Here is a 21,978-nt window from a genome sequence, read left to right as displayed (position 1 = left end):
TGACTCCAATTGCATGGACCCGTATGTAGATCCGATGAATGACGCTCGTCTCACTAAGTAAGAATGTCCTGCGTGTGTCCGTCGGACTGAGAAAAAAAAAAGAGCAAGTTCCTCACACGTGCTCTCACCTAAGAATCAAGAACTAGAGTCTATATATCTATCTTCTTTATTTTCTCTCTCATTTAATGCATCAAAAGTATTACAAAAAGTGAACATGTCTAAAAACGGCTTTTCTTTATAACGAGTTATTGTTTTGTTTTTTCTTCACAAAAGGCTAATTAATATGGTTTTTATTGGTTCAATAACAAAGACAGTCTACTAAATAAATCAAACCGCAAAATAATCTAAATCCGATTGTCATCCGCTCCGGTCCGATTTTAACAATACTAAGATAAAGTTATTTAAAATTTTTGTGAAACAACTTTACTTGACTCTTCAAAAGAATCCAATACAGATTATGATCGAATAATGAATCTTAAATAAATTAATATAAATTAAATATAAAAAATAGTTAAACGTGACAAGTTATGTTTGAACACATTACATGTGACCACAATATATATAACTAACATGATGTGACTATCTTTTCAAATTTAGTCTAAACACAATAAATATAAATTTGAACTAACTTCGACACAACACAACACATGATCTAAGTAACCATATGACTAATTAGAGTAGGAAAAATGGCACGGCAGAGCCGGCTCTGTCACAGAGCGGTACGACACGTAGTTGTGCCGTGACGTGACTTACATGTCCTGTGCCGTGACCATTCGCGTGCTGTGATTATCTTTCAAAACCTTGGCACAGCATGACACGTCGCGTGAAAGATCTAGTCATGGCACGTAGTCACGCAAATTACATGTAATTAGGACCATTAGATGTTGATTAAATGGTAAATCTTGAATAAACTAACTTAAATTACGATTAAATGGTCACGCAAGGCATGTTTGGTCATAACACGTTTAGACATAGCGTGACCATTCGCCTACCGTGACCACCTCTTGATATTTTAGTCACGATACGGCACGACATGTGAAAAATTAACTTCATCACGGCACGACACAAGACCAAAATCATAACAAATTAGTCACAACACACTACGACAGAGCACGTTTTTCCAATCTATGACTAATCAAGCACAACACATATTTAGATCCCTACCTAGTTGTGCTGGTTCACCAAAATAAAAATATATATATTAAAAAAAAAGATACCAGGGTTGGCGTGGTATTAGTTTCTTTTGAGGATGTCACTATGCTGCTCTTTAAATAGAAAAGTAGTATCCTGTTATTCCAAATCCAACCTTTGATTTTTTTTTTTGTTTTACATGAATCTTAACACAAATGAAGGTCAAATTTGAAATAATAGAATCCTGCCCTCCTATCTGAAAATCCTTTTTTTCAGAGTCCAAGGTTGTTTAAGTTATTTAAATAAGTTTATCCAGTCAAAATGTCAAAACCCTCAAAATCAAACTTAGCTCCGCTAGCGACGCCACCTTGTCCTAAACCCTTCGCCGCTTTACTCCACAGAGAAAAAGAGAAACAATCAATCAGACTCAACAACCATGTGTTCCCATCTTGTTTTTAAGAGAGCAATCTACTACAGCTTCTTCTCTCCTCCCCAATGCCATTGTCAGTATCTCCTCCGCTTTCCTCTTTCAACCAAAACCCAGCCCAAGGAGTTGCCCTTTATTGCCGACTATCTCATCTCCTCCTTTGGCTTCTCTCTCAATCGCGCGCTCAAGGCCTCCGCGGACAGTCATCTTACGACAATCAAGTCCCCGGCACAGCCTGAAGCAATGGTAAAGTTTCTAACTGACACTGGCTTATCCCATTCTCAGATCAAATCTGTTGTTTCACTCCAGCCAGCTCTTCTGGGATACAATGCGGATGAGATCCTGAGATCAAAGGTGCGTGAAATGATGGAGAAGGGGATACCTGGAGAAGTACTGGTTCAATTGTTCCGATACAACCCGGTTGTACTTCAATTGCAAGACACTCTTGCTCGCCTACTGTTTTGGAGAGATTTTGTCGAAAACAAAGACAAGGTTTTGTTGAAGGTTATTTCAAGGAATCCTTTCCTAATCTCATTGCACATTGAGAATCATATTCTTCCCAGATTAAATTTACTCAAAGAATATGGATTGTCTAATAATAGACATATGGTTGCATGTTTAGTGACAAACTATGGATTGACGAATAAACATATGGTTTGGGTGATAGGGCACTGTAACCTTGATCATTTAAGGCAGATACTTGATCTAGTTGAGGAGCTGGGGATTCGGAGGGGATCCAAGAAGTTTCTAAGTGGTTTAATAGCAATTGCTAATTTGAGCATATGTAAGATTAAAAGCAATGTAGAGTTCTTCAAGAATACATATGGCTGGTCACAGGAAGAGGTTTGTGCTGCCTTCCGGAAGTACCCTTTGGTACTCAGATTATCAGAGGAGCATGTGAGGTCGACTATGAACTTTCTTATGAGTAAAGTTGGGATTGAGGCAAGGAACATAGCTTTGCGACCGTTGTTACTCGGGTGTAGCATAGAAAAGTTGATCCCGAGGTATAATGTACTGAATACACTGAAAAGCAAGGGACTTAAGAAACGTTGCAGATTACAACTTGCTTGTCTGGCTTCTGAAAAGCGCTTCCGCGAGAAGTATGTCATGCCATTTGAGAAGCAAGTGCCAGGGCTCAGTGAAGCTTATGAAGCTGATGTCGCTGCTTTTGGTGGAAAAGTGCCAGTGTCTAGAAACAGACCTTAGAGTCTTTGAGCATTTGAGCAAAAGCATTAACTTTTTTTTATTCTCTATTTCCAAGTTATTCTTTTGAAATGGGAACTTAATTATATGATGCTCTTTCTCCAAGTTATTTTTTCCATTATGTACCAGGCCATATATTACTCCCTATAATTTCCCAAGGAGTGGCTTATTTGCTGTGATCCAAAATGTTCAAGTACCTTTGCATATTCCCTTGCTTGATTTTAACTTTGAAATATATACTTAATCCTATTTGGGTCTGTTTTGACACTGGTACGTACTGGTACGAATTTAACATGAACTGCAAAGTTAATTGGTTATTCCCCACTGGGTTCGTGCTTTTTATTTTTTTTTTATTTTTTTTCAGAAAACAATTGGGTTTGTGCCTTTTGTCAAATTCTGATATTTGAGAATCTATTGTTGTTGGTCATTTCAAAATTGCTGATTGATTTTGGATTGAAGAATTGTTGCTTGAGCATTTCATATTAATTACTAGTACAAAAGAAATAGCAGAATACCATTGGACCAAAATTAAGTTGAAACTGGTACGGTAATACTTGTTTGGTTTGTTTAACCAATGCATCTAAGGTCATGAAGCAGAAATTGTACTTCCCATATAAATAAAATAGTGCGCGTCAGGAACTGTGCTTCCAATGGACAAAATTCGGAAAGTGGATGTCAAAGAGAATTGTTCTTGTGAAAAATTGTAAAAATTGTGAGTTCGAAAAGAAAGTTGCCATGAGAATATACGAAAAACAAATTTATTTAGGTCAAAATTTGGATGTCTAAACAACACAACTCTAAGCATCATAAAAAAAAAAAAAAAATCAGGGCCTAAGACTAATATCTGAAATAAAACCTGTCATTATTGTCAAACTTCAAAGTAAAAATATATAAAAGAAAAAGGAAAAAGTCAGATTCTGTGTTTATAAAATTTAAACATACAATCAAATATATATTGTGGTATGAGATGATATGTTAAAGATTAAACTGCCCTTTGTATATTGCATCCACACAAACTTATAATACAACCAGTCAATTTACTTAATTTGTACAAATTAATATATTGCATCCGCACAATAACAAATATCCAAATTAAAACCAAAATAAGATAACATATACAGAATCTGTGTCAACAAATAATAAATGGAAAGAGCTTAATTTTTAGGATATACCAGTTACTCAACATAATAAAGTTTTTTTTATTCAAAGACTATAACAGTCCATTTTATTACTAACAGAAGTAAACTACAGCAACGTTTTCAAAATGCAAATAGAAATATCAGCATTTTAGCAGTTGTCAAACTTGTTTCCATTTTTCTAATCAGCTGTTCTGATTTTGTTGCATAAAATATGTTTGCTGGTACCCTACTTTGAATAGCAGTAAATTCCAGTGTAGATCACCTATATATATTGTTGTAGATCTCCACCAATTTGCTGAGATGTCTCATTCTGGCCAATCTTGAGGACAGCACGCCACTTGGCGAAACGGGCACCGGCTGCGTAGTACTTCGCACAGCGCTTGGCCAGATCATCATGCCCCTGCAAGTAGTAAGCAGCTTAGGAATTATAGATGGCCTTTCTTTGGTTCACTTGTGCAAAAAAGGTATTGAAAAGAGTGAGGCTACTATACTATGCATAGCACAGATTGGTCTGTACTACAGATCAATATTTTAATTTTCAAAGTCTAAATAGTCGATTCAAGCAGTTCAATGTGATTTCTATATAAAAAATGTACTTGCAGACTAAATTTTTCATTTTTTGGAACTTTTTTTACTGTTTTTTAGATGAGTAGAAAATCAGTACTTTTGAAAGGTCTAGAATTTTTAGATCAATTGATTTTCTACTTGTCTAAAAAAAGTGAAAAAATTCTTAAAAATGTAAAATTTGATCTACAAGTACATTTTCATATGGAGATCATGTTGAACGGTTCATATCAATTGTCTAGACTTTAAAAATGAATATATAAAATCATAGTACGGACTGATATGCACTATAGATAATACCATAGCCTCACTCTAATGAAAATATGAAATTGATATTCTGATACACCACTTGGCCTTAAACAAAAGAAAGATTGTAACTTTAGTGTAAATTTTATTTAGAATTGGCTTTGTACAGCCTACAACAAACCATTAACAATAAAGAGAAGATATAATTTAAATACCTCAGTGGTGGTTTTGCTGTCAGTGCCCATGTCAACCTTAATTCCCGGCAAAATGCTGTTCTTATTGAGCACATAACCGAAAAGTTTCTAATCCATTGTCTTCTGATAAGGTTCTCCTCATATAGGATGACACCAGTTATGCACTCGAGGGCGCCAGGTGTCAAGAAGAGCAACTCCCGCAAGTTACGGCAGTTCTGAGATACGATTTGGATAAGACCCTGAGACCAAAGGTGCGTGAAATCTCAACATTTGGTCTCAGGGTCTTATCCACATTGTAACCCAGAAGAGATGGTCGGAGTAAAACAACAGATTTGATCTGAGAGGACTAAGGATAAGCCAGTGTCAGTTAGGAACTTTACCACTGCATCAGGCCGTGCTGGGGACTTGATTGCCGTAAGATGACTGTCTGCGGAGGCCTTGAGCGCTTGATCGAGAGAGAAGCCGAAGGAGGAGATGAGATAGTCGGCAATAAAAGGCAACTCCTTGGGTTGGGTTTGGGTAGAAAGAGGAGATGGTGGTAATGGTATTGGGAACAAAGATGGGAACACAAAGATGGTGGTAATGGTAATGGTGGCGGCGCAGGTTTTAACGATGGTTTTAACGCTAGAGAGGAGCGTCGTTTGATTTTGAGGGTTTCGACTAGGGCTGCAAACGAACCGAACCAAATCGAACATGCTCTAGTTCGAATTCGAATTCGAAATAATTTCGAACCAAATCTAATTCGAAATTGAAATAGATTTCAAACCTAAAAAGCCAGTTTGAATTTGGTTCGGTATAATTCGAACTAGTTCGATTTGATTCGAAATTAGTTCGAAATTGAGGTAGTAATCACCAATTAAAGAAGAGGGAGAACTCACCGGACAGACACACCTACTCACTGGAACACCATGATGGCAGGCCAAAGGTCGACGGGAGAATAAGCAGTCAGTTCTTTCACCTAGAGCCGGACTGATAAGGGACGACATCCATTTACTGGTAAGCGGAAGCAAAAAGAAGATTGTCAGATACAAGAGAAAGGGAAATATGCAAATACATCCCCATATTTTTGTGCACCCCTAGTTTCGACATTTTGGACTAAATAAACTTATTTTTAAAATAGCAAAATCTGTAACTTTTAATATTAGTAAAGAAAATACTTGATTTATAAAAAAATTAAACAAATCTGTAACTTTATTCTTAAAATAGCACTGCTTGTGCTGGTTCACCATTTTAAAAAAATTACAAAGTGCTGATCAGCTGGTGTGGTATTCGATTATCTTGACGAGTCAAGTCTTGAAAAAACGGTCACAACCCTCAAAGACTTTAAATAAATTTATTTAGTCAAAAATGTCAAAACCCTCAAAATCAAACAACGAATCCATATCCTCTGCATTAACGCAATCTTTTGAGTTAAAAAATCCCACCGCTTAATTTCATCTTCGGACTTCGGTCTAGATTTAATCAAGGCTCCCGAAATATCTCGAGTCCGTGTCCCCGCGGTACCTGAGGTGCGGTTAATAAAAATGGACAGCCCAGATTAATTATATTCAGGCCAAACTCAATCCGTAGCTGTTGAGGTTATTGGGAGTACGCTTTGAGATTCGTGTCAAGTGAAATTAATGGTCCAGATTCACCACTTGAACCTCAGGTACCTGAGGTGATATGGATTCCAAAAATCTCCTCTAGCGACTATCACTTGTCGGAAAAACCTGCGCCGCCTGTTGTACCAATTACCAAATAAGAAAGAAAAAGGAAAAAGAGTCCATCGTCGCCCTTGCCGAGGGTGGCAATCGACTTCTTCTTACCTCCGCTTCGTAGTAGCTAAAGAGAGCAATCTACCATGTGTTCCCGTCTTTCTTCTCAATTAAAGAGAGCAATCTACTCCTCTTTCTTCTCTCCTCCTCAATACCATTACCATTACCATTACCATTACCATTACCACCATCTCCTTCGCTCTCCTCTTTCAACCCAAACCCATCCTAAGGAGTTGCCTTTTATTGCCGACTATCTCATCTCGTCCTTCGGCTTCTCTCTCGATCGAGCGCTCAAGGCCTCCGCTAACAGTAATCTTACGGCGATCAAGTCCTCGGCACGGCCTGAAGCAGTGGTAAAGTTCCTAATTGATACTGGCTTATCCCATTCTCAGATCAAATCTGTTGTTTCACTCCGACCAGTTCTTCTGGGGCACAATGTGGATAAGACCCTGAGACCAAAGGTGCGTGAAATGATGGAAAAGGGGATCCGTGGAGAAGTACTAGTTCAGTTGATCCGATACAACCCATCTGTACTTGAATTGAAAGACCCTCTTGCCCGCTTACTGTTTTGGAGAGATTTTGTCGGGAACAACGACAAGGCTTTGTTGAAGATTATTTCGAGGAACTTTTTCCTATTCTCGTTGCACATTGACAAGCATATTCTTCCTAGAATAAATTTACTGAAAGAATATGGATTGTCGAATCAAGATATGGTTTCATTGTTAGAGAAAAGAACCTGCTTTTGCCGTAACCTCGATTATATAAGGCAGTTGCTTGATCTAATTGAGGAGTTGGGGATTCCGAGGGGATCTGGGATGTTTCTACGGGGGTTAGATGCTATTGCTAATTTGAGCATAAGTAAAATTAAAAGCAATGCAGAGTTCTTCAAGAACACATATGGCTGGTCACAGGAAGAGGTTTGTGCTGCCTTCCGGAAGTACCCTCCAATACTCAGATTATCAGAGGAGAATGTGAGGTCGACTATGAACTTAAGTCAAGGCTGCCCAATAATCTTAAGTCCATGTCCCCCCCGGTACCTGAGGTGCGATTAATAAAAATGGACAGCCCATACTAATTCCATCCAGGCCGAACTCAATCCGTAGCTGTTGAGGTTGTTGGGAGTATGCTTTGAGATTCGTTTCTAGTAAAATGAACGGTCCAGATTCACCACTTGGATTCCAAAAATCTCCTCTAGCGACTATCACTCCGGTTTTTTTTATTAATAGAAATAAAATAAATAAAATAATTAAAAAGAACAATGCTTTTGAGTTTTTGCGAAAACTAAGTAGATCGGGTTCTGTAAACCCGTCCCACCGGACGGGTCCAATTGACCCGTCCCGGTTAATCAGATTAGCCGTTAACCAACATCATGGAAAAAAAAAAAAAATTCCCGGACGGGTTTAAGCATCCCGTCTCGGGTCTGTAAAAAAAAAAAAAATCTGGACGGGTTAAGTAACCCCGTCCAGAATTTGAAAGATTAGATTAGATTAGATTATATTATATTATTATATTATATTATATTATATTATGATTTTATATATATTATATTTTTTTGTTTTTTATATTATATTATTATATTATTATATTAATATACTTATATATATATATTATATTATGAATAGAAATAGTTTAGTTGTGCTTAAGTTCACCAAAGTGTTTGGTGAGCTTAACTCCAAAACTTATTAAATCGGTTTCAAATGACGAATCCAAACCGTTAGAACCTGCCTATCTTGCGAGTGATGCGTCTACATGTGAAAATTTTAAACATTTGAATTAATTTACTATAAAGTCAATCGGTCAAGATTAAAAGATTAATAAATTAATTTTAGTGCATTTATTTTTTGAACGTTTTTTTACCGCTTGACTTTATACTAAATTAATTTGAACGTTTAAAATTTTCACATGTAGATGCATCACTCGCAAGATAGGCAGGTTCTAACGGTTTGGATTCGTCATTTGAAACCGATTTAATAAGTTTTGGAATTAGACTCACCAAACACTTTGGTGAACTTAAGCACAACTAAACTAGTTCTATTCATAATATAATATATATATATAAGTATATTAATATAATATAATAATATAATATAATATAATAATATAATATAATATAATCTTTGAAATTCTGGACGGGGTTACTTAATCCGTCCAAATTTTTTTTTTTTCAGGCTCGGGACGGGATGCTTAAATCCGTCCGGGAATTTTTTTTTTTTTTTTTTTTTTCCGTGATGTTGGTTAACGGCTAATCCGATTAACCGGGACGGGTTTACAGAGCCCGATCTACTTAGTTTTCGAAAAAACTCAAAAGTAGTGTTTTTTTAAATATTTAATTTATTTTATTTCTATTAATAAAAAATTCGGGACTATCACTTGTTCACTTGCCGAAAAAACCTGCGCCGCCCGTTGTACCAATTACCAAATAAGAAAGGAAAAGGAGAAGAGTCCATCGTCGCCTTTGCCGAGGGTGGCAATCGACTTCTTCTTACCTCCGCTTGGTAGTAGCTAACACTCTCTTTCACAATTAAACCAACCATGTGTTCCCATCTTTCTTCTCAATTAAAGAGAGCAATCTGCTCCTCTTTATTCTCTTCTCCCCAATGCCATTACCACCATCTCCTCCGCTCTCCTCTTTCAACCCAAACCCAGCCCAAAGAGTTGCCTTTTATTGCCGACTATCTCATCTCCTCCTTTGGCTTCTCTCTCGATCGAGCGCTCAAGGCCTCCGCTAACAGGAATCTTACGGCAATCAAGTCCTCGGCACGGCCTGAAGCAGTGGTAAAGTTGCTAACTGATACTGGTTTATCCCATTCTCAGATCAAATCTGTTGTTTTGCTCCGACCATCTCTTCTGGGATCCAATGTGGATAAGATCCTGAAACCAAAGGTGCGTGAAATGATGGAAAAGGGGATCCCTGGAGAAGTACTAGTTCAGTTGATCCGATACAACCCATCTGTACTTGAATTGAAAGACACTCTTGCCCGCCTACTGTTTTGGAGAGATTTTGTCGGGAACAACGACAAGGCTTTGTTGAAGATTATTTCGAGAAACTTTTTCCTATTCTCAATGCACATTGATAAGCATATTCTTCCAAGAATAAATTTACTGAAAGAATATGGATTGTCCAATGAAGATATAGTTTCATTGTTAGGGAAAAGAACCTTCTTTTGCCGTAACCCCGATTCTATAAGGCAGTTGCTTGATCTAATTGAGGAGCTGGGGATTCCGAGGGAATCCAGGATGTTTCTATGGGGGGTAGATGCTATCGCTGATTTGAGCATAGATAAAATTAAAAGAAATGCAGAGTTCTTTAAGAACACATATGGCTGGTCACAGGAAGAGGTTTGTGCTGCCTTCCGGAAGTACCCTCCGGTACTCAAATATTCAGAGGAGAAAGTGAGTTCGAGTATGAACTTTCTTATCAGTAAAGCTGGGATTGAGGTGAGGAGCATAGCTTCAAAACCGCGGTTACTCGGGTGTAGCTTAGAAAAGGTAATGATCCCGAGGTATATTGTACTGAGTGCACTGCAAAGCAAGGGACTGAAGAAAAAGTGCAGCCTTTTCAGAGCTTGTTTGGTTCCTGAAATGCGCTTCCGCGAGATCTTTGTGATGCCGTATGAGAGGGATGTGCCTGGGCTCGGTGAAGCTTATGCTGCTGCTTATGGTGGGAAAGTGCCGGTCTAACTATTGTTCTTCCGCGGAAGAAATTATGTTTATCAGTTTACAGTTGTAAATTTGATAACCGCTGGTACTAACTAGCTATGCTTCTATTATTTTGTAATTTTAGCTTTTGTTGAATTATTTTTCTAGTCATTAGAAGCATATACTTTTTTTGGAAGTGAATGCCCTTAGGCGCTGGGATTAAATTTAAAATGCCATGTCACAATTAAAGATAAAGGAAAATCTTAAGTACAAATGCAGCAGCTGTTTCTGGTAAAAAGCTACTCCTGATAGCTGCTGTGTACAGAACTCAAAACCGGTATCTAAACTCCCAGTTCCTAACATCTGTTTAATACAATTAATTAAACAAAGCTACCCGGTGTCCAAACTACCCGGTACCTGACTGACATCCATTAATTGAAATAAACTGTGAATTGAGAGTCTGTTGAAGGGTGAAACTTAAGGTGGTTACTTCCCCATTTTCTCCTCTAAAACATCTTCCTGTTCTTCTGGCCCAGTTTGCCAGTTGGTGCTCATCATGTACCGCCTCTCTTGCTGCCTTCCGTACCGGCAGTTCTGCCACCAGGTGTGCTACTCCCCATACCTGCAGTTCGTCAATTTGATCCTTGTTAACTGCAGATAGATACCAGCACTTGGCAATCGGACAAAATTACAATTCTAACCCCTGGCTGTGACTCGTACCGGTCTGGAAAGAAAAGGGCATGCATTAGGTACTCACTCTCTAAACCGCAATTGGGGCTGTTTTGGTTCATTGATGCAATTCTGGCATGTAATTTCTCCATGGTAGGTAGCCTGTCATGTACCGCCCTCCATAAGAAAAAATTGTACCCTTGGTATGATGGTTTTTGTTGCCCATATTTTTCTTCCATGGCTTAATCTGGTATTCTGTGAAGTTGATATTGGTCTGTACCTGATTCCTGAGCTTGTTATATCCCTCCCCTGTGGTATATTTTGCGGTTGTTGACTGTGTGACCAGAATGCCTAGGTAACGCTCCTGGTCTTGTGCTTAACTGGTACCTTTCTTTGGTTCCAGTAACATTTCAGTAAACTGAAAATTGCGTATTCTCAATTCCATTCTTCTAATTTATTTGTGCTGTATCTTTCTCTTTTTCATTTTGTTGCTTAATGGACCCGGCTGTACCCATTGGTGGGCCGGTCATAGGCCCGAATAGGAGTCGCTCTCTCTGCATCTTTTTAACAATAGATATCATCAATAATGTCAAGATGGTTATAAAAATTTATAGTAACAAGGGGTTAATCATACTGTACCTGTTTGGCGGCAATGAAGATTAAGGTATTGTGTCTTAAGAATTTAAGCTTTACTAAGGAGTATCTCCTGGGCATATAGAAGACTATGACTGAAAACTTTAATAGAATAAAATATATATTGTTGTATCAGATGACATGTTAAAGACTAAACTGCCCTTTGTAAATTGCATCTACACAAATTTGTATGAGTGAGGCTATGGTACTATGCATAGCGCTGATTGGTCCATACTACGGATCAATATTCTTGTTTTCAAAATTTTAATGGTCGATTTGAACCGTTCAAAATGGTCTCCATTTGAATATGTACTTGTAAACTAAATTTTACAATTTTTAGAATTTTATTTAAAATATATATTGTTGTATGAGATGATATGTTAAAGATTAAACTGTCCTTCGTATATTGCATCCGCACAAACTTATAATACAATCAGTCAATTTACTTAATGTACAAATTAATATATTGCACATAACGAATATCAAAATTATAATCAAAATAAGATAACATGTACAGAATCTGTGTCAACAAATAATAAATGGATAGAGCTGAATTTATTGGATATACCAGTTATACAACATAATAAAGTTTTTTTTATTCAAAGACTGTCAGCACATATTATCACACAGAAGTAAACTACAACAACGTTTTCAAAATGCAAAAAGACTATTTATCTAACACTTCAAAATATCAGCATTTTAGCTGTTGCCAAATTAAGACATCTCAGGCATCTCAATTTGGGAGCAAACTCACGGAATGCGTATCCTCTGCATTAACTCAAAAATGAATCTTTTGAGTTAATGAATCTCAACCGTCTGATTTTAAACGGAGCCAATCCGACCTCTACTTATGATACAGGGCTCTTTAATATTAGCGGGAATCTAATTTGCACGAAACTTAAAACAGATCGGATCGTCTGGATTCATTAACTCAAAAGATTCCCTTTTGAGTTAATGCATAGGATACGAATTCAAACTCACTGGGGTTTTAGCAAGTGCAGTTGTAAATCTTTATAAGTTCTTTCCTTAAAATAGAATTTTCTTTCCGATCAAATCCCTTCTGAAATTGGTGTTTTAATCAAATTTTTTTTATATATTTTTTAATATATAAACAGGACCACACAAAAAAAAATCCAGAGTTTCCGATTCAAATCGGCCAATTCTTACTGATTCATCTGAATATGATTGTACGGTTAAATTACCGATTCCGACTTCAATTATTTTGAAAACTATGATCCTAAGTAATTTTTTGATAGTGTGTGAAAATTCTTGTTAGTGTTTTTTTTTTTTTTTTTTATCTTTTGAATTCTGATTGATAATTAGTGTTAAAAATAGAGTTAATTCATTGAATTTTGATTGGTAAATGATAAATTAGGATTAAATTAGAGTTAATCACTTAATCCCTTTCTCTGTGTTTTTGTAAACTCAATTAACTATTTAAATTTGGTTAGCTATTTTTTTCTCTATCTTGATGAAATTCTGAATCTGTCTCTATCAAAATTTATTTAGATTATTAAAAAAAATACTTGATTTATAACAAAATTAAACAAATCTGTAACTTTATTTTTAAAATAGCACTGCCTGTGCTGGTTCACCACTTTTTTTTTGAATTTTTTATTCCGAGCGCAGATTTTCTCTGCGCTCGGGATTTTTTTTTTATTTTTTATTTTATTAGAGTTTGGAGAAAAAAAAATCCATTATGTATATGTATATGTATGTATGTGTATGTTTATTTATATGTATGTCTATGTGTATGTATGTATATGTATATGTATATGTATATGTATGTATATGTATATGTATCTATATATAGAGCTAGGCTACGGTGAGTTGCGAAGTAAAGCGACTATTTTACTTCACGCTCTTATTTTGCGATTTTAAAGTTCAAAACGTCGATCTGAACCGTTCATCTTGTTCTTCATATTGAAATGTGCTTGGAGACCAAATTTTACATTTTTTGGATTTTTTTTTTACTATTTATTAAGTAATTTTGAAAGTCGCTGATCTGATGGTCCAGAAAATTTTACTGTTTTTTACTGTTCACAGCAAAACAGCAATTTTCAAAAATACTTAATAAATAGTAAAAAAATTTCAAAAAATGTAAAATTTGGTCTCCAAGCACATTTCAATATGAATTAAACATCTAACGGTTTGGATCGGTCGTTTGGACTTTCAAAATAAAAATACGGCGTGAAGTAGAAACGCGTTTTACTTCGCAACTCACCGTAGCCCACCTCTATATATATATATATATATATATATATATATATATATATATATATATAGAGATGGGCTATGGTGCATTGCAATGCATAGGCCATGGTGTGCATTGGACCATAAATCACCGATTCAAAGTCCAAATGACCGATCCAAACCGTTCATCTTGTTCTCCATATTAATATGTGCTTGGAGACCAAATTTTATATTTTTTGGAATTTTTTTACTATTTATTAAGCCACTTTGAAAATCGCTGATCCAACGGTGACTGTTTGGAACAGTAAAATCAGAAGCCACCGTTGGATCAGCGATTTTCAAAGTGGCTTAATAAATAGTAAAAAATTTCCAAAAAATATAAAATTTGGTCTCCAAGCACATATTAATATGGAGAACAAGATGAACGGTTTGGATCGGTCATTTGGACTTTGAATCGGTGATTTATGGTCCAATGCACACCATGGCCTATGCATTGCAATGCACCATAGCCCATCTCTATATATATATATATATATATATATATATGTATGTATGTATGTATATGTGTGTTATATATATATATGTATGTATATGTGTGTATATATATATGTATATATAAATATACATATATATACACATATATATAAATATACATGTATATAATATTTATGTTTATGTTTATGTATATGTATATAATATTTATGTTTATGTATACGTATACACATATATACACATATATACATATACATATATTATATACACATATATACATATACATATACATACACATATATTATACACATATTATATTATATATACATACACATATATTATTAAAAAAAATCAGACCATGGATATTTTCTTTCTCCAAACTCTAAAAATAAAATAAAAAAATATACATATACATCTACATATACATATACATAAACATAAATATTATATACATATACATATATTATACATATATTATAAAAAAAATGAGTTATACATATATTATATACACATATATACATATACATATACATATACATATACATATACATATACATATACATATACATATACATATACATATACATATACATATACATATACATATACATAGACATAGACATATACATATACATATACATAGACATAGACATAGACATATACATACACATACACATACACATACACATACACATACACATACACATACACATACACATACACATACACATACACATACACATACACATACACATACACATACATACACAGACATACACATACACATACATATACATATATATATACATATACATAATGGATTTTCTTTTCTCCAAATTCTAAAAAAAAAAAAAAAAAAAAAATCCCGAGCGCAGAAAAAATCTGCGCTCGGAATAAAAAATTCAAAAAAAAAAAAAAAAAATTTTCGGCCCACAAATTTTTTCTGCGACCCGGAATAAAAATTCCGGAGCGCAGAAAAAATCTGCGGCCTGGGTATTTTTAAAATTTCATCCAAAACTTGGTTATTTTTAATATAATAATTATTTTTTTGGGTATTTTTAAAAAAATCGGCAAAACCCTCAAAGACTTTAAATAAGTTTATTTAGTCAAAAATGTCAAAACCCTCAAAATCAAACAACGAATCCATAAACGCAATCTTTGAGTAAAAAAATCTCCACCGCTTAATTTCATCTTCGGACTTCGGTTCAGATTTAATCAAGGCTGCCCAATAATCTTGAGTCTGTGTCCCCCCCGGTACCTGAGGTGCGATTAATAAAAATGGACAGCCCAGATTAATTCCATCCAGGCCAAACTCAATCCGTAGCTGTTGAGGTTGTTGGGAGTATGCTTTGAGATTCGTTTCTAGTAAAATGAACGGTCCAGATTCACCACTTGAACCTCAGGTACCTGGGGTGCTACGGATTCCAAAAATCTCCTCTAGCGACTATCACTTATTCACTTGCCGGAAAAACCTGCGCCGCCCGTTGTACCAATTACCAAATAAGAAAGGAAAAGGAGAAGAGTCCATCGTCGCCTTTGCCGAGGGTGGCAATCGACTTCTTCTTACCTCCGCTTGGTAGTAGCTAACACTCTCTTTCACAATTAAACCAACCATGTGTTCCCATCTTTCTTCTCAATTAAAGAGAGCAATCTACTCCTCTTTATTCTCTTCTCCCCAATGCCATTACCACCATCTCCTCCGCTCTCCTCTTTCAACCCAAACCCAGCCCAAAGAGTTGCCTTTTATTGCCGACTATCTCATCTCCTCCTTTGGCTTCTCTCTCGATCGAGCGCTCAAGGCCTCCGCGAACAGTCATCTTACGGCAATCAAGTCCTCGGCACGGCCTGAAGCAGTGGTAAAGTTCCTAACTGACACTGGCTTATCCCATTCTCAGATCAAATCTGTTGTTTCATCCCGGCCAACTCTTCTGGGATCCAATGTGGATAAGACCCTGAAACCAAAGGTGCGTGAAATGATAGAAGAGGGGATCCCTGGAGAAGTACTGGTTCAAATAATCCGATACAACCCTATTGTACTTCAATTGAAAGACACTCTTCCACTCCTAATCTTCTGGAGAGATTTTGTCGGGAACGACAACAAGGCTTTTTTGAAGGTTATTTCAAGGAATCCTTTCCTAATCTCTTTGCACATTGACAAGCATATTCTTCCGAGAATAAATTTACTGAAAGAATATGGATCGTCGAATCAAGATATGGTTTCATTGTTAGGGAGAAAAAACTGCTTTTGCCGTAACCTCGATTGTATAAGGCAGTTGCTTGATCTAATTGAGGAGTTGGGGATTCCAAGGGGATCCAGGATGTTTCTATGGGGGTTAGATGCTATTGCTAATTTGAGCATAGGTAAAATTAAAAGCAATGCAGAGTTCTTCAAGAACACATATGGCTGGTCACAGGAAGAGGTTTGTGCTGCCTTCCGGAAATTGCCTCATATACTCGTGTATTCAGAGGAGAAAGTGAGGTCGACTATGAACTTTCTTATGAGTAAAGCTGGGTTTGAGGCGAGGAGCATAGCTTCAAAACCGCGGTTACTCGGGTGTAGCTTAGAAAAAGTATTGATCCCGAGGTATATTGTACTAAGTGCACTGGAAAGCAAGGGAATAAAGAAAAAGTGCAGTTTTCTCAGTGCTTGTTTGGCTTCTGAAAGGCGCTTCCGTGAGATCTATGTCGTGCCGTATGAGAAGGATGTGCCTGGGCTCGGCGAAGCTTATGCTGCTGCTTATGGTGGAAAAGTGCCGGTCTAACTATTGTTCTTCTGGGGTAGAAATGATGTGTATCAGTTTACAGTTCTAAATTTGGTAACAGCTGATACTCACTACCTAGGGTTCTATTATTTTGTAATTTTAGTTTTTGTTGAATTATTTTTCTAGTCATTAAAAGCTTGTACCTTTTATTTTTTGGAAGTGAATGCCCTTAGGCACTGGGATTAAATTTAAAATGCCATGTTACAATTCAAGATGAAGTAAAATCTAAAATAAAAATGCAGCAGCGGTTTCTGGTAAAAAGCTACTCCTGATAGCTGCTGCGTACAGAACTCAAAACGGGTATCTAAACTACCCAGTTCCTAACATCTGTTTAATACAATTAATTAAACAAAAGCTACCCGGTGTCCAAGCTACCCGGTGTCCAAACTACCCTGTATGTGACTGACATCCATTAATTGAAATAAACTGTGAATTGAGAGTCTGTTGAAGGGTGAAACTTAAGGTGGTTGCTTCCCCAATTTCACCTACATCTTCCTGTTCTTCTGGCCCAGTTTGCCAGTTGGTGCTCATCATGTACCGCCTCTCTTGCTGCCTTCCGTACCGGCAGTTCTGCCACCAGGTGTGCTACTCCCCATACCTGCAGTTCGTCAATTTGATTCTTGTTAACTGCAGATAGATACCAGCACTTGGCAATCGGACAAATTACAATTCTAACCCCTGGCTGTGACTCGTACCGGTCTGGAAAGAAAAGGGCATGCATTAGGTACTCACTCTCTAAACCGCAATTGGGGCTGTTTTGGTTCATTGATGCAATTCTGGCATGTAATTTCTCCATGGTAGGTAGCCTGTCATGTACAGCCCTCCATAAGAAAAAATTGTACCCTTGGTATGATGGTTTTTGTTGCCCATATTTTTCTTCCATGGCTTAATCTGGTATTCTGTGAAGTTGATATTGGTCTGTACCTGATTCCTGAGCTTGTTATATCCCTCCCCTGTGGTATATTTTGCGGTTGTTGACTGTGTGACCAGAATGCCTAGGTAACGCTCCTGGTCTTGTGCTTAACTGGTACCTTTCTTTGGTTCCAGTATCATTTCAGTAAACTGAAAATTGGGTATTCTCAATTCCATTCTTCTAATTTATTTGTGCTGTATCTTTCTCTTTTTCATTTTGTTGCTTAATGGGCCCGGCTGTACCCATTAATGGGCCGGTCATAGGCCCAAATAGGAGTCGCTCTCTCTGCATAGCGCTGATTGGTCCATACTACAGATCAATATTCTTGTTTTCAAAATTTTAATGGTCGATTTGAACCGTTCAAAATGGTCTCCATATGAATATGTACTTGTAAACTAAATTTTACAATTTTTAGAATTTTATTTAAAATATATATTGTTGTTTGAGATGATATGTTAAAGATTAAACTGTCCTTTGTATATTGCATCCGCACAAACTTATAATACAATCAGTCAATTTACTTAATTTGTACAAATTAATATATTGCACAATAACAAATATCAAAATTATAATCAAAATTAGATAACATGTACAGAATCTGTGTCAACAAATAATAAATGGATAGAGCTGAATTTATTGGATATACCAGTTACACAACATAATAAAGTTTTTTTTATTCAAAGACTGTCAGCACATATTATCACTAACAGAAGTAAACTACAACAACGTTTTCAAAATGCAAAAAGACTATTTATCTAACACTTCAAAATATCAGCATTTTAGCTGTTGTTAAATTAAGACATCTCAGGCATCTCAATTTGGGAGCAAACTCACTGAATGCGTATCGTCTGCATTAACTCAAAAATGAATCTTTTGAGTTAATGAATCTCAACCGTCTGATTTTAAACGGAGCCAATCCGACCTCTACTTATGACACTGGGGCTCTTTAATATTAGCGGGAATCTAATTTGCACGAATCTTAAAACAGATCGGATCGTCTGGATTCATTAACTCAAAAGATTCCCTTTTGAGTTAATGCATAGGATACGAATTCAAACTCACTGGGGTTTTAGCAAGTGCAGTTGTAAATTGTTACAAGTTCTTTCCTTAAAATAGAATTTTCTTTCCGATCAAATCCCTTCTGAAATTGGTGTTTTAATCGAATTTTTTTTTATATATTCTTTTAATATAAAACAGGACCACACAAAAAAATCCAGAGTTTCCGATTCAAATCGGCCAATTCTTACTGATTCATCTGAATATGATTGTACGGTTAAATTACCGATTCCGACTTCAATTATTTTGAAAACTATGATCCTAAGTAATTTTTTGATAGTGTGTGAAAATTCTTGTTAGTGTTTTTTTTTTTTTTATCTTTTGAATTCTAATTGATAATTAGTGTTAAAAATAGAGTTAATTCATTGAATTTTGATTGGTAAATGATAAATTAGGATTAAATTAGAGTTAATCACTTAATCCCTTTCTCTGTGTTTTTTTAAACTCAATTAACTATTTAAATTTGGTTAGCTATGTTTTTCTCTATCTTGATGAAATTCTGAATCTGTCTCTATCAAAATTTATTTAGATTATTAAAAAAAATACTTGATTTATAACAAAATTAAACAAATCTGTAACTTTATTTTTAAAATAGCACTGCCTGTGCTGGTTCACCATTTTTTTGAAATAAAAATAAACAAACAAGTGTTGTTGTGATATTCGATTATTCTGACGAGTCAAGTATTGAAAGAACTGTCAAAACCCTCAAAGACTTTAAATAAGTTTATTTAGTCAAAAATGTCAAAACCCTCAAAATCAAACACCGAATCCATATCTTTGAGTTAAAAAATCTCCACCGCTTAATTTCATCTTCGGACTTCGGTTCAGATTTAATCATGGCTGCCCAATAATCTTAAGTCCATGTCCCCCCCGGTACCTGAGGTGCGATTAATAAAAATGGACAGCCCATACTAATTCCATCCAGGCCGAACTCAATCCGTAGCTGTTGAGGTTGTTGGGAGTATGCTTTGAGATTCGTTTCTAGTAAAATGAACGGTCCAGATTCACCACTTGAACCTCAGGTACCTGGGTGATACGGATTCCAAAAATCTCCTCTAGCGACTATCACTTATTCACTTGCCGGAAAAACCTGCGCCGCCCGTTGTACCAATTACCAAATAAGAAAGGAAAAGGAGAAGAGTCCATCGTCGCCTTTGCCGAGGGTGGCAATCGACTTCTTCTTACCTCCGCTTGGTAGTAGCTAACACTCTCTTTCACAATTAAACCAACCATGTGTTCCCATCTTTCTTCTCAATTAAAGAGAGCAATAGCAATCTACTCCTCTTTCTTCTCTCCTCCCCAATACCATTACCACCATCTCCGGCGCTCTCCTCTTTCAACCCAAACCCAGCCCAAAGAGTTGCCTTTTATTGCCGACTATCTCATCTCCTCCTTTGGCTTCTCTCTCGATCGAGCGCTCAAGGCCTCCGCTAACAGGAATCTTACGGCAATCAAGTCCTCGGCACGGCCTGAAGCAGTGGTAAAGTTGCTAACTGATACTGGTTTATCCCATTCTCAGATCAAATCTGTTGTTTTGCTCCGACCATCTCTTCTGGGATCCAATGTGGATAAGATCCTGAAACCAAAGGTGCGTGAAATGATGGAAAAGGGGATCCCTGGAGAAGTACTAGTTCAGTTGATCCGATACAACCCATCTGTACTTGAATTGAAAGACACTCTTGCCCGCCTACTGTTTTGGAGAGATTTTGTCGGGAACAACGACAAGGCTTTGTTGAAGATTATTTCGAGAAACTTTTTCCTATTCTCAATGCACATTGATAAGCATATTCTTCCAAGAATAAATTTACTGAAAGAATATGGATTGTCCAATGAAGATATAGTTTCATTGTTAGGGAAAAGAACCTTCTTTTGCCGTAACCCCGATTCTATAAGGCAGTTGCTTGATTTAATTGAGGAGCTGGGGATTCCGAGGGAATCCAGGATGTTTCTATGGGGGGTAGATGCTATCGCTGATTTGAGCATAGATAAAATTAAAAGAAATGCAGAGTTCTTTAAGAACACATATGGCTGGTCACAGGAAGAGGTTTGTGCTGCCTTCCGGAAGTACCCTCCGGTACTCAAATATTCAGAGGAGAAAGTGAGTTCGAGTATGAACTTTCTTATCAGTAAAGCTGGGATTGAGGTGAGGAGCATAGCTTCAAAACCGCGGTTACTCGGGTGTAGCTTAGAAAAGGTAATGATCCCGAGGTATATTGTACTGAGTGCACTGCAAAGCAAGGGACTGAAGAAAAAGTGCAGCCTTTTCAGAGCTTGTTTGGTTCCTGAAATGCGCTTCCGCGAGATCTTTGTGATGCCGTATGAGAGGGATGTGCCTGGGCTCGGTGAAGCTTATGCTGCTGCTTATGGTGGGAAAGTGCCGGTCTAACTATTGTTCTTCCGCGGAAGAAATTATGTTTATCAGTTTACAGTTGTAAATTTGATAACCGCTGGTACTAACTAGCTATGCTTCTATTATTTTGTAATTTTAGCTTTTGTTGAATTATTTTTCTAGTCATTAGAAGCATATACTTTTTTTGGAAGTGAATGCCCTTAGGCGCTGGGATTAAATTTAAAATGCCATGTCACAATTAAAGATAAAGGAAAATCTTAAGTACAAATGCAGCAGCTGTTTCTGGTAAAAAGCTACTCCTGATAGCTGCTGTGTACAGAACTCAAAACCGGTATCTAAACTCCCAGTTCCTAACATCTGTTTAATACAATTAATTAAACAAAGCTACCCGGTGTCCAAACTACCCGGTACCTGACTGACATCCATTAATTGAAATAAACTGTGAATTGAGAGTCTGTTGAAGGGTGAAACTTAAGGTGGTTACTTCCCCATTTTCTCCTCTAAAACATCTTCCTGTTCTTCTGGCCCAGTTTGCCAGTTGGTGCTCATCATGTACCGCCTCTCTTGCTGCCTTCCGTACCGGCAGTTCTGCCACCAGGTGTGCTACTCCCCA

At 36.6% G+C, this 21,978-nt stretch overlaps 2 protein-coding genes across 2 annotated transcripts; both read left to right on the top strand.

The window, feature by feature from the left end:
- The first annotated feature begins 1,440 nt into the window (after nt 1-1,440).
- LOC144561359 (transcription termination factor MTERF8, chloroplastic-like) lies at nt 1,441-2,940 on the top strand. The gene has a single exon (XM_078310335.1). The coding sequence runs from the start codon at nt 1,568-1,570 to the stop codon at nt 2,762-2,764; it is 1,197 nt and encodes a 398-aa protein (XP_078166461.1). The 5' UTR covers nt 1,441-1,567; the 3' UTR covers nt 2,765-2,940.
- A 3,662-nt stretch (nt 2,941-6,602) lies between these two features.
- On the top strand, nt 6,603-21,539 carry LOC144567243 (uncharacterized). The gene is made up of 4 exons (XM_078317369.1): nt 6,603-7,634; nt 16,764-17,040; nt 17,510-17,626; nt 20,217-21,539. The coding sequence occupies exons 1-4, from the start codon at nt 6,745-6,747 to the stop codon at nt 21,399-21,401; spliced, it is 2,469 nt and encodes an 822-aa protein (XP_078173495.1). The 5' UTR covers nt 6,603-6,744; the 3' UTR covers nt 21,402-21,539.
- Nucleotides 21,540-21,978: the final 439 nt, after the last annotated feature.

Source organism: Carex rostrata, chromosome 1 (assembly GCF_964058835.1).
Source record: "Carex rostrata chromosome 1, lpCarRost1.2, whole genome shotgun sequence".
Taxonomy (NCBI): domain Eukaryota; kingdom Viridiplantae; phylum Streptophyta; class Magnoliopsida; order Poales; family Cyperaceae; genus Carex; species Carex rostrata.
Note: the sequence above shows the minus strand (reverse complement) of the source record. Positions and strands in the feature narration are given on the sequence as shown.